A 13,785-nucleotide genomic window follows, 5' to 3' on the forward strand; every position below is an offset into this window, starting at 1 on the left:
AGTCAATTTGACCCCTCCCACATGTACAACCCCCTGAGGTAGGGACCATACACTGTAGTTCACTATTCTGATTGGCCTTAGGCCTTGTGCAAACTTTCAGTACCAGGTAGTTTTTGAGAAGTTGAAAATGTACAATTTTTAAGGATAGTTAGGACACACAATGGATAAGATAGATCAAAGACAAAAGGATCCCAGAGGGATCTTGGCGCCCACCAATGAATGATCTATGTCTGACAAACGAAAGAGGGATCTTTTCTCTGCTTTTAAAACTTTTACTACATATTACTACATATGAAATTTGAGAAAGATCCTTTCAGAACTATCTGAGATATAAAACGGTAACAAATATCAATTATCAAATTCCAAGATGGTGGCCTGTTGGCCATCTTGTTGACCGATTGGTCCTAAAATTCAACATGCACAACTAGACCAGAAGGGGAACCTGCAAAAAAAAAATTGGAGACAGATCCCTTCAGTACTTTTTGAGAAATAGTGGTAACCAGCTTCAACTAACAAAATCCAAGATGGCGTCCTGTCAGCCATCTTGTTCATCATTCAGTCTCAAAATGCAATATGCACAACTAGACCCCTAGGGGAACATGGACATGCAATTTGAGACAGATCCCATCAGTACTTTCTGAGAAATAATGGTAACAAGCTTCAACTATCAAAATCCAAGATGGCGGCCTGTCAGCCATCTTGTTCACCAATCGGTCCGAAAATGAGATATGCACGGCTAGACCCCAAGGAGAACCTGCACATGCATTTTGACACAGATCCCTTAAGTACTTTCTGAGATAAAGCGGTAATAAACATCAATTGTCAAAATCCAAGATGGCGTCCTGTCGGCCATCTTGTTCATCGATCGGTCTAAAAATGCATAGTGCACAACTAGGGCAATAGGGGAACCTACATGTGAAATTTGAGAACAATCCCTTCGATACTTTCTGAGAAATAGCGGTAACAAACTTTATCAATCAAAATCCAAGATGGCAGCCTGTCGGCCATCTTGTTGACCGATTGGTCCCCAAAATGCAATATGCACAACTACATCCCTACGGGAACCTACATGTGAAATTTGAGAGAGATCCCTTCAGTACTTTCTGAGAAATAGCGGTAACAAACTTTATCAATCAAAATCCAAGATGGCGGCCTGTCGGCCATCTTGTTGACCGATTGGTCCCAAAATGCAATATGCACAACTACACCCCTAGGGGAACCTACATGTGAAATTTGAGAGAGATCCCTTCAGTACTTTCTGCGAAATAGCGGTAACAAACTTTAACTATCAAAATCCAAGATGGCCGCCTGTCGGCCATCTTGTTGACCGATTGGTCCCAAAATGCAATATGCACAACTACACCCCTAGGGGAACCTACATGTGAAATTTGAGAGAGATCCCTTCAGTACTTTCTGAGAAATAGCGGTAACAAACTTTAACTATCAAAATCCAAGATGGCCTTCTGGCGGCCGTTTTGTTGACTGATTGGTCCCAAAATACAATATGCACAACTAGGGCCCTAGGGGAACCTACATATGAAATTTGAGAAAGATCCCTTGAGTACTTTCTGAGAAATAGCTGTAACAAGAATTGTTAACGGACGGAAGGACGGACGGACGGACGGACGGACGGAAGGACGGACGACGGACCACGGACAAAAAGCGATTTGAATAGCCCACCATCTGATGATGGTGGGCTAAAAATACAGACTGGGATTGAATTTGGGTCACTGTTACTGAAAATAGAGTTTTATAGAAAATCAGTCAGAATTAATTGTTTGTCTAATGTTAGGTCAAGGTAACCATTGTAATTAAATATCTTCCTCTTTTTGATTTTCACGGTACAGCTTGTAGAATCTAGGGCTAGTAGGAGTTTCTAAGTAAATCAACTTCACGTTATTGTTATAGCTTGTGATCATAAAGACCAGCAGCGGACATGTATTGCTTGAACAATAATCTTAATGCTTCTTTGCCCACTTTTTGTTGTGTTGCTGTATTTACAAGTATTTCCCCCCAACCTTAACTCCATGGTAATTGATTGTCTAAACCAGGTGACTTTGCTCATTGATTGTATTCCATCAATACAAATAACGAAATATCGTTTTCAAATTCCAAAAATATTTTTATTGCATAGAACATTCCATAAAAAACTAAATTGACAATATATAGGTTTCTTTTTATCAGATTTTTTCAAGCAAATTTTAGTAATATTCAAACATGGAAGGTTTTGAAGTTTGGAGTTATTCTTTCTGAAAACTAAATGAATAATGAAAAAATGTCTTAATGTACTTTAATTCAAGGAGGCATGTAAGATGTTATGTACATCACCTCGTTTTAAAACAATTCAGCTATTAGCAAAAGAAAAAAGGCAAAACTTTAATAAAAAATGTAATAAAATATAAACTAGGAACACATACCTGGTGATTTTCTAAAAGATCTGCACCATCCACTAATTACTTTTTAGGATAAATTATAATGTCTAAAGGATTACAAGACTTATACAGCCAATACAGATCATCAAATTACAAACTTTTACGGATAGATAACTACCTTATGCTGTATACTAGACTTAAAATTTGTATACATATTTAATATTGAAAAATGTTTATTTTGCATTATGATTAGTAATAAACCTTGATATGAAAATGCACTATTATCTGTTGTTACCAAATTCTTTTTGGAAAAAAAAAGAGCTCAAATTTCTTAGTAAAACATCACTTGACATAATCAAATTTTCAGACCAAGTATTATCATAATTCATTGTAAGTATCCGTACAAATTCCATGTTGACTGAAAAGAATGAGTAATCCCGGGGTAATACTACCATTATTATTATAATAAGTACACTAAAACAAATATTATAGAGCGTGATTACACTCTCTCCTCGCCCCATTTCTCTTTATTCTTATTCTATATATATATGTCATCACCTCAAAAAGCAAAATTCTGGAAAAGTAAATTTAGGAAGAACTTGGATCTGAATTTACATGTAATCATGAACACAATTTATTTGTTACTCATGTTGATACATGAAAGAAAATAATTGCACCTAAATATAACAAAACAAAATTCTTTCTTTGTTTTACTTATAGCCTACGCTGTAGTATCTTCTAAAAGGGTTGACTGTTCAATATCCCAAAATACTTGTTTTTGAAGAATAGTTGCATAGTGCACACTAAATGCATGACAATGTACATATATTATCCCTGCTGCCTCTTACAACCCTACCTTTGCTCTCAATTAATACATACTCCATACCTTTTTTTTTTTACAACCCCTTTCTTTCCTGTTTCATTAGCCCTCCTCCCCCACCCTAGTCCGCTAAACCTGCCTAAATTATTAGGCTTTTTTAAGTATTTTTTTTGCCTAATATATATTATATGTTACCTGGAACAGTAACCCCTCCCATCCAAGCACTCCTTTCAACTCTTTCATTCTTCTCCCTCTGGACAGATTTCTAACGACATAAGTCTGTCCCACATACTCATGCATAGTACCTCTTCATTCAGCACAGCATTCCCCTTACTTAACATACCATACAACCCTTAATGTTCCTTCCCCACCCACCGTCCCCAAATACAACAGTCAATTATATTTTATACAACCCCTCTTCTTCTGTTCTGATAAACCTCACAGTTTAAAGAAATAAAGAATTGAATTACCCCACTGTGTGCATCCAGTGTCCCCAATTGCAGTACGCTTATACATGTACACTGCTCCCTCTCACCATACTTCATACAACCTTATCCTCATTACCAAATATATTGCCTCGTCCTGTACAACCCTGCCCCTCTCCCCCATTCCCCAAATTCATTCTGCAATACCTAATTAAATCAAACCTTTTCCTCCCATGCGTCGTCTGTACTACTCTTCCCCTATGAAAACACACCCCCCTCCCCATTGATTCTAACAACTTTAATTACCCTACCTTGATCGCTCAACCAACCTCTTTAAACTACTGTACAGAAAACCCTTAACCCCTAATCAAATACCATAATTTAACCTCATAAAAATTTCCCCTTCTCCTTGCCCCTATTCCTTTGTTGTCGCCTTTCTGATAACCACTATTAGGGTTGCCCTAATGACCAACGTTATTGATTTAATACTCTTTAATTTTGAACATTTTTGAGACTTTCTCACTTCCCATATCCAATTATTTCCTAGCTTATCCACCCCCCCCCCCCTCCCCATCACTACCACCATACACCAACCTCCACCTATAGGTCATTTTGAATTATATTTCTTTATCCCCTTACACCCTTGGTCACTCTCCCACCAGACCAGGTATGACAGTTCTTCATCTTTTTACACATAGACAGGTGTAAAACAGTAGCTATTGCAGTGAAAAACACTACAACATATCAACAAAAAAACTACAAATCCATTGTTACACTTGAATAAAACGCATGACCAGGTAGCAATTTTCTTATTATAAATAGTTTTAAAATGTATTCTAATAGTATTATATGCAGCACATCTTAACATTGAAATAAAAAGATATTTTTCATTATATTTACTTTCCTGGAACTTTTCTGAAACATATCAACAATAGAATTGTCTAAAATTACATTGGCAATTAAATACAATAGATGGAAGAAACATTTTATAATATACCAGTAGATATAGGGGATGTGTGTCTTAATCAATGCACTACTCTGGCTCAGAATTTACTGCTGCATATTTGCTACTTCCTCTATAAAAATTGATGCCTGTAAGCACCTTAATATCATGATCTTTACAAAAATTGATATTTATGGAAATATATGTCAGTTAGATGAAGAAAATAACTTCAATAATTTCATTTCCTGAAAATGGATAAAGAACTCAAGAACAACTGACCTAATAAAGTACAAAATTACAAAAACTCAACTGAGTTCAACAATAAAGCACTACACTATCAACCAATCCCATGTACAAGTAAGAGGCCCAAAGGACCTGTCCCTGACAAATATATAATGTAGACATAACAGCAGTGACAATATAGACAATATGAAGCAGAAACAATATCATTGATAATGATTTTTAACTTTTTTTTCTCCTTAAGGAACCACTAAACACAGCACTAACAGAAAAACAGGCAAAAGTCAAGGGGCTGTTTTCAAACTAAAACATGAAATAACAAAATGTACAATATACAACAGTGTTAATTCAAAAACCATTACAATATTACCCAAATACACACAATATATGTATGTGTAAGACTATATACTGTCTCCCGACAACAACCACACTACACATTGTAGTTACAACAGGTAAATATAAGTAATGTATACAAACTTATGAACGTCCTTTACATCGGAAACAAATGTGATATATGTAATTTAGGCTATGGTATGCATACCTAAAAGACGTTCAAGAATAAACTTAATAATGGACTACATCTACAACATATAAATTCTGTAGGTAACGTTATAAAAATCTGGAAAAAAATATAGACTATAATCATTACCAATAGCTATCAACCATTTTCAGTATCAGCATGGATTTATTCTAACCCTGATATAAAACCACCAATGACTTCACTTAGAAAAAAACAATAGGTCAATTTCAATACTCCGGGACTATTCATCAGCAGCATTCTAAATTTGTTTGCTTATCTGAATCATGTGACCAATCTAATTTATTCTCCGGAGTATACCAGGAACAATCTATAACCAACTGACAACTTCTGCTACAGAAATTGTAGCATCTTCAACAACAATAACATCTAACAACAATCTATAGTGTATATCATCAAGAAGGATGTATTGCATCCTTAAGATAAGATTCACATCTTCAACATAATAAAGTGCATAAAATTCATGAAATCTATTTAATGTAATATCAGTAATAAATAAATTCAACTTTGGATTCAAAACTTGCATAACCTTTTTTATACCCAATATTCTGATTACTCGGTAAAACTGATCACAAAACCAGATTCCAGTTGATGTACGTTGCCAATAGCACATGGGAATTATAATGAATACTTATTGCAGTAGCAATCAAATACTGTATCAATTCGTGAATAATATCAAGAATTATACGTAAAAAGTAAATCCTTTGTTACTTAGTAAGTCTGTTTAGAACATGAAATAGATTAATAATCTTGTTTACAATAATTATACTTGTACTTTTTATTCAAGACATAGGTTGTTATACTGCACAATCTTTTACAGATAAAAATAAATTTTAAACTGTATACTGTCTGCAACAACAATCTTACACTGAACATGTTTCATCAAGATGTAATACTTATTGCTATGGTTAATGTTAAATGATTAAAATTACATATGTACTATACAAAATGCATATGAAATGGAAGTCAAAAAGTTAAAAATAATGTAAAATCACTCAAATACACACATGAACATTTAATAATTTCACGAAAGAAAGATTCAATGATCAAAAACACAGAAATAGTTCAGAAAGCAGAGCAAGTCCTTGCCAATTAAAAAATATTCATGGAAGTCAACAACTTGGCTCTTTATGTTATAATTATATCTTTACTGTAACAATTTCTAATTTCCATACTTATTTGATTCTAAATATTTAAAAGATTTAGAATCAAGTTAATTACTTCTATAATCTGTTAGCATGAAACAACAAAAAGAACAGTTCTTAAGAAAATGTTTTATAAAAGTTTATAACCAAATGATATATATTCTTGCATTATATAAACATGTGTTTTAAAAATAATACTTTCAAAATTTGTTACGATTAATTTTCACAACAAGGCTTGTATGGATATGAAAGTATGCTAGCTGTAACATGGCTTTTTTACAAACACCTGATGTTTTGAACTAACATGATGTGGAAACGATAGCCGAAAAAAAACAACAACAAAATCAGACTCAAGTGAAACTTTTGGAAAACTGTCTTAATTAAACATTTTTCCATTGAGTATTCTTGAGCTATATATATACAGAGCAAAGTTTCTGTTCATCATGCAGCCTTAACCTTCACTGATCTCAAACAGGTGCTGTTCAGCAGCCATGCTGGGCCTAAAATACCCGTTGGGTAAAATATATTTCTTAACTAAGCCTTCTGTGCTTCACTCCCCAACATAGCACACTAAATACAAAATAACGCAAAACACTACTTATACAAAATAACAATCTTATTGCAAAGAGTTTCAACAATGCCATTTTCTGGAAGCACAAAGTCTTCCACATTCTCGCCGACCTTCTGGGAGGAGACCTCCAGTAGGTTAGCATTACTGGACAGCAGTTTCCCTATTGACCACAGACCTGTGTGACGACTTTTGCCCTGTCGTCCATACACAAGGATGTTGTCACGGTCAGCCATGCGTAATATGTGCTGGAGTGTTTCTGATGAAGTTCTACTATGGACATGGAACAGTTGTGGTATACTGTCATCTATCTCAAAGTCGTTCGGCAGCTGTGCAGCCGCAGATGAACGTAGAACAAACAAGATTCCTGAAATTTACAAATGAAATAAAGATTATTGTAATGATTCTCATTTATTTCCTATTGATACTATATGTAAGCTTTATAATGCATTATATGTAAGTATGGAATGGAACATGAGAGTATATAAGTATAAAGATCTAGGTACGTTAAACTAATCACTGAAGATAACATACCTGTGAGAATTGTCCAATGCGCTTTATGTCCCTTCTTCATGCAAGGTTCGTGGTTTGCATCAGCATCGTAACTACGCAAGTTAAGAATATGGCAATATCAAAATGGAGGGAAAATATAAGTATCAAAGGATAAGTTCCACATTTGTTCACCAGTTCAACTGGAAATAATTGACCTTTAACTTTGTACCTTATATACCTACTAGTATAACACCACATTAATGGACAAAACACCCAAGTTTCCGATTGATTTCCTACTATTATTTAAGTTTACAACAGCCAGAATCATTTATTAATCTATCAATAAATCCATGCATATTGACAAAGTAAATCTTCAGGACTTTTTTCTTTCAGTTACACAGCATATTGCCATAAAGAAAAGTCAAAGTTAAACACACCAAAATTAAACCAGCCTATTATTGATACAAAAACACCAAAATGTCCTGACGCTAAAATATCCCAATTTAGGGTAGTAGAATGTTTGATGTCTAATCTCCTCACTGGTCATTTTTATTCCTGTCCAAACCCCTCATTTACATATTCCCATTGTGGATCACAAGTCTAATTTATAGTTTGATACTCAAAACTAAGGTTTACATGTAGACCTGTTTGAATAGAACATATTGTATGGTTTCTTAGCCTATAATGCTATGACTACACATCTTAGAATAGGAATACTTAAGGATACGGAACAAGGCAGATGTTGCCCCCCACCAGGTGACGCAGCAGTAGTTCTCTGGATCCTGTTGTGTCCATGTCCAGTACTTCACATTCACATCCATATACTTCCCTAGCCAACGCGCCCATGTCAAATGCTGAAATACAACTTTTTTGATAAATCTAACAATAATGGTATTAATAGCATAAAAACAACAAGTCTTGAAGTCTCCTTTTATACATCCTGCACGCTGGTGAAGATTGCTTTGGTTGGTTTAAAGCTGGTACATTTAATATATGAGAGTGTGTAAGGATTTATCACATATTAATAATGAGTACTTGAGTGAAAGTATTTCTTCCTCATCTTTTTTTATTTTTTGTTTTGTGGTTTGACTGGTGTGGTTTATAAATTGCCATATTGTATTGATCAACAAGCACTTATGTTTGGGTTTAGTTTGGTTCCTTCTGAATCTTACCCGAGAACATCTCGCCTTTGTTTGTATAGCCTCTAGCTTTACTAACTGCCAGCACATCCTCAAAGGTAACATCAGCTTTCTCCATCAAATCTTTCGCCATTGCTAGAGCCACAAGTCCACAGCTACATCAAAATGAAATCAGTAATGTGTAAGGTAGAGCAATAAATCTTTCTCTAGATTTCACTATTCAAATTCGTATGGATGAGGGTGTTTAAAGGCTTACTGACATAAGTGATTTCTAGTACGTGTGTGTATATACGTGTACACTTTTTCTTTTTAGTAACTTTGGTCAAACTAGGTTTCAATATATATATATTTATGCAAAGTTTAAAGTTTTCCTGAATTTTGGTGAAGAATGGTTTCAATATCATACAAAATTTCAACTCTTCCTTGATTTAACAGAAATTTGAGTCGTTAACAAGGAGATATTACAGTTCTTGTGCCACTTACCAAGGTCCATCTTGTAGGAGAGGAACAACCTGGCTATGACGTAGTGATACAAGACTGATCTCATTTGACCCATCCTCTCTGTAATCAAATCATGTACATATTCAGCAGGCGTTTGGGTTACCAATTGATATAGTGATAGGTATCTTAACTCAATGGAATTGATTATTTTAAAATGCTATCTCTACTGCACTTTTAAATAATATTCAAGACTTACTTTACTTAAAATAAAAGAATTATGGCATTAACAGAAAATAGATAGTTTGGGTCATGAAAGTTTTTTGAACTCTCATTTAATAAAATGTAACTTTCTTCAACCAAAATATTTTTACTAGTAAAATATGTTCTATATATAGTAGAATTAAAAATTAAGCAATAACAAATAGAAACACAAGTTGAGACACATACATGATCTTAGCCAGCTTCTTTCGTAGATTATCCTGCTCGGCATCAGCTACCGTAGCCTGAGGACTAGAGGTCGTGTTTATCACGGACATTGGTGGTACATCAGGTGGAGGAGGAGGTGGGGGTACAGCATGTCTCATGGCCTTGTCTGTACTCACATAAGATGCACTTTGACAAGGAAATGATGAAGAAATAGAAGATACAATAGAATTTGGACAACTTGGACTGAATGCCATTTCACTACTCTCTACTTGTTGGTTTATATTCTCAAATCCCTGTTCCAGTACACCTTGATTTCTATCTGTCCCTAGACCATTACTTTCCTCTGATGGAATCCACGAGTTTGTCATTGACAAACTAGATGGCTCACATAGAAAAGAGATCTCCTTCCCATCTGGAGTGCTTGTTACTCCAGACTCAATTTCATTCATGTAATAAGGAACGTCGACATCGTCAAGAAGTCCAGCTAACACTTCTGCCACCACTTTGGTGGACTCTGCTGTCTGAAGCTTGGTTGGGCGGGAAACTTGCTGATTTAATGCAGATCCAACAAACTTCTTGTTTCCATGAAAGGCATCCTGTTTATTGACATCTTCATACCCAGAGGTATCCATGGCACTTTTCATAGGAAATCCTTGGCTGCTATCATCATACATTAAATCAGAATCCTCTTGAAAGAAAACATCCAATAAAGCAGAGTCGGTTTCAGAACAATAACTCTTTTTCAAAGCTTGCTGTCCAAAGGGGATTGCAGAGTCAGAAGAACTTGAAGGAAATATTTGTGGGTTGTCATAGAAGCTATCAAAGTAATTTGAGCCAATGTCATCAACACTGGAGCAAAATGGCTGATGGAAAGTGCTGTCGTGTCTTATACTTGTGGGAAAGGAAGATTCATCTTGCTTCTTTTGCATGGGAAGGAAAAGATCGTTTTTCTCATGCTGAAAAGTTTCAGCAACTTTGCGAAGTGCACTCTGTGGGTATGTAGTGTCTAATGTGTCCATATCTTGAATGCGTGAATTTTGTGGAGGAAAAAGGTAAAGATTATCAACAGAGTCAGCAAATGACTGGTCATCATCACAAGCATGCATGTGAAAAATTGCGTCAGCTGCGGTCGGAAGGTGTGAACTTTCAAACCCAGGTGGCTTGGTGAATGTTGGTTTGTATGGTTGGCTGTCATTTGTGGTTGTAATCTGTGCTAAATGACCATGAATAGGAAAGCCTGAGGTTAGGCTACACTCTGCTCCCTGGCCGGGGCTTCTGATGGTCGAATGTTCAGACATGGCTACACAACTTGGTTTCTTACATGTATGAGTGGCTGCGGTGGTGGTGGAGTTTATTGTGTTGGCTTCATCATGAACAGAAGACAGAACTGTTCTAGTGTCCATTTCTGGCATGCCAGCAACATTGGAGTACTTGTAGAGGAGAGAAGATGGAGAAAGTCCATAGTTTGGACTGGAATCACACTGCCGGATCGGTATGGAAAATGGACTTGTTATTGTTGTAGACTCGTCTAAATCAAGATTATCAAATGAAAGATTTGTGTAAAAATTAGCTGAATCTAAAGCTGAAAATAATGGTGGTGCTGATTCTAAATAATGGTCAGGTATACGAGCGTTGTTTTGGTGTGTGGCTTGTCTCCATTCCTGGCAGTTCGGTTCAGAACTAGAGCCCCTGGAGGGAGAGCCATTACCACTCCAAGGGGATGTTACTTCAAAGTTGTGGCCAGGACGGAAAGAGAATGGTATGGCAGAAGAAGGACCTGATCCATGTCGGAGATAGTCAGCAGACGGCTTACCCTCTGGCATAAAGCATAAAGCCTCGCCAAGCTTTAAAAGTAAGCAACTGAAAAGAAAAAGTTGTCAATGTTATCTAAATCAATTAATAATAAAATAACACAAGTGACAACACTATGGTTTTGTGGTGTATATACAATATTCAAATGATTCTATAACTATATATATATGGTAATCCTCAATATCCCAGGCGTAACACACATTACATATCCACCCCTATGCCATAGTGAAACTAAGGGCTCTGCATTCGACAACAGATAAGACAGACAGTTTGGTCCTTTAAATCTATGTACCATATTCACCATAATTAGTGCCCAGGGCATTTAAATAATTGTAACAAAGGGGGACTTATTAATGAACAAAACTGTAAGTTGAAATTCAGTCATATCTTAAATCTGTCTGGTACATTAATCTGTTACAGTAAACATGCATTTTATCCTTTGAGATGCATTATCACGTCGAGATTCACATGTAAAAGACTTACAAGTTCATAATATGGGATACAATATTGATGTCAGAGACATCATATGTTGTAAAACATCGTTAAATCCATAGGATGGGGGTGATTATACAACTTCAAAATGGGAGGGGCGCTTTTAGGAGGAAAGGGCTCTAATTATGGTCAATACAGTTCAAAAAAAGATTTGAAAACATGGTATGACTTTGAAGTTTGGCGTCGCTTTCTTTAATCTTCAAAGAAAGTCTCTATACTGGCCTATAATTGGTCAGTTTTTTTCCTCCTGAAATGCCTTCAGTTTCAATATAACATAGTCTAGGGGTGAACATCATGACAGTGATATATATATAGATATGGTAACACCTGAAGGATCAAGTAGATATGGTATGAACTGTAGCGGGATTTGACTGGGTCGATCATCGGTGACCAGGAAGCTCAGTCGGTAGAGCACTCGGCTAGTGTTCTGTGGGTCCTGGGTTCGAATCCCGGTCTGGCCGCTACATTTTCTCCTCTCCTGTTACAAAATTGGCGCCCAACTAAATAACCCACAGTGGTGGTGTTTGGAAGGGTCTCGTGTGTCTTCGAGGGCGAAGACTTCAAGAAAGGAGGGAGGAGTGTAGCGGGATTGGACTGGGTCGATCATTGGTGACCAGGTAGCTCAGTCGGTAGAGCACTCGGCTAGTGTTCTGAGGGTCCTGGGTTCGAATCCCAGTCTGGCCGCTACATTTTCTCCTCTCCTGTTACAGAACTATATATATCTGAACTTTAAAGTCTATATATTCAACTTCGAAGTTGTTCACACGTAACTTAAGTTAGTAAAAATCAGCTATTTCCTTTTCTAATCACATTTAAAAGTTATTAAATTCAGCTATTTCCTTTTCTAATCACATTTAAAAGTTATTAAATTGACATTTTAACTATGGACAAAGCACCTTAATTCCCTAGTTAGTACATGTATTTGAAGCTGCCCGTGAATAGCTGGTCTAAAATTAGTTACTGGAGTACATACACAAAAGCCATCCAACTTGTGACTTAAATAGCATGCATATGTTTCACACTAATATGGCTGGATCATTCTATTTTCAAAATCTTTCTTTGAATTACTGGAGACTAATTCAGAGAGATTCAATGATGAACTACTTCACAGAAAATATATTTTCTTGATTGCTATAAAAAAGAGCTAGAGGGGTGCTCTGGACTGTGGACATGGATCGGGCTATGGAATGTTGAATCAGACACACAGTTACAACGCCTGTGATTGAATAAAAGTTTATTAATATAAATATCCCTTTGATGTGCAGTAGATCTACACTTGAATAGGCTAACTTAATCACTAGCCTAGTGTGTAGGTCATGCAACGATGCATGTTTTTGTTGACAAAGATTTCCATAATGTTTATGGATCGCTATTTCCATAAAGATCGTGGCTACGTTTAAAAGATACAAAATACTCAATACAACATGATACATTTATTTGATATTTGATAGGACAGTAACATGCCATTTTCATCGTCACGGACATCCATCACCGAAACAAACAGCAGCCTCCCTTCGGACCCCGTTCGCGATGATGCGACCTATATATTTCAGTCCTAACACACAGATATTTACCATATATGCTAGGTACATGTGAAGATGTCCTCCAGAATACAGATTATGTTGGTGTTGCTGCTTTACGCACGTAAAGATGATGGGACAAGAGTAGAATACCTACTCTCGTCTAGGCACTTTCTGACAGCTCTGATGAGTCACGTGACATAATAACACGAACAAGTACTTCCGGTGCGAAATGACAACGTGGCGGGAAACTTTCATACCTACACGTGTAATACTGGCTGGTCTAGGGCAATATACTCATGTCGCCTGAGGCTGTATTGCATGGCTACCCATGCAATAAAGCCTCGTAACGTCATGGCGTCAACAAAATCTCTATTTCCTCGGTAAAATTTTAACATTTTTTTCACAAAAT

The 13,785-nt window shown here is 36.2% G+C and overlaps 1 protein-coding gene across 1 annotated transcript; it reads right to left on the minus strand.

Annotated features, from left to right (window-relative positions):
• Positions 1 to 2,101: 2,101 nt before the first annotated feature.
• Positions 2,102 to 13,568, minus strand: LOC138318304 (uncharacterized). The gene is made up of 7 exons (XM_069260522.1): positions 13,428 to 13,568; positions 9,571 to 11,409; positions 9,166 to 9,243; positions 8,716 to 8,837; positions 8,271 to 8,397; positions 7,586 to 7,656; positions 2,102 to 7,418 (listed from the first exon to the last, which is right to left on the minus strand). Exons 2-7 carry the CDS (start codon positions 11,370 to 11,372, stop codon positions 7,078 to 7,080), a joined length of 2,541 nt encoding a protein of 846 aa, XP_069116623.1. The 5' UTR covers positions 11,373 to 11,409; positions 13,428 to 13,568; the 3' UTR covers positions 2,102 to 7,077.
• Between the last annotated feature and the right edge of the window lie 217 nt (positions 13,569 to 13,785).

The sequence above is a fragment of the Argopecten irradians genome, chromosome 3 (genome assembly GCF_041381155.1).
Source record: "Argopecten irradians isolate NY chromosome 3, Ai_NY, whole genome shotgun sequence".
Classification (NCBI taxonomy): Eukaryota; Metazoa; Mollusca; class Bivalvia; order Pectinida; family Pectinidae; genus Argopecten; species Argopecten irradians.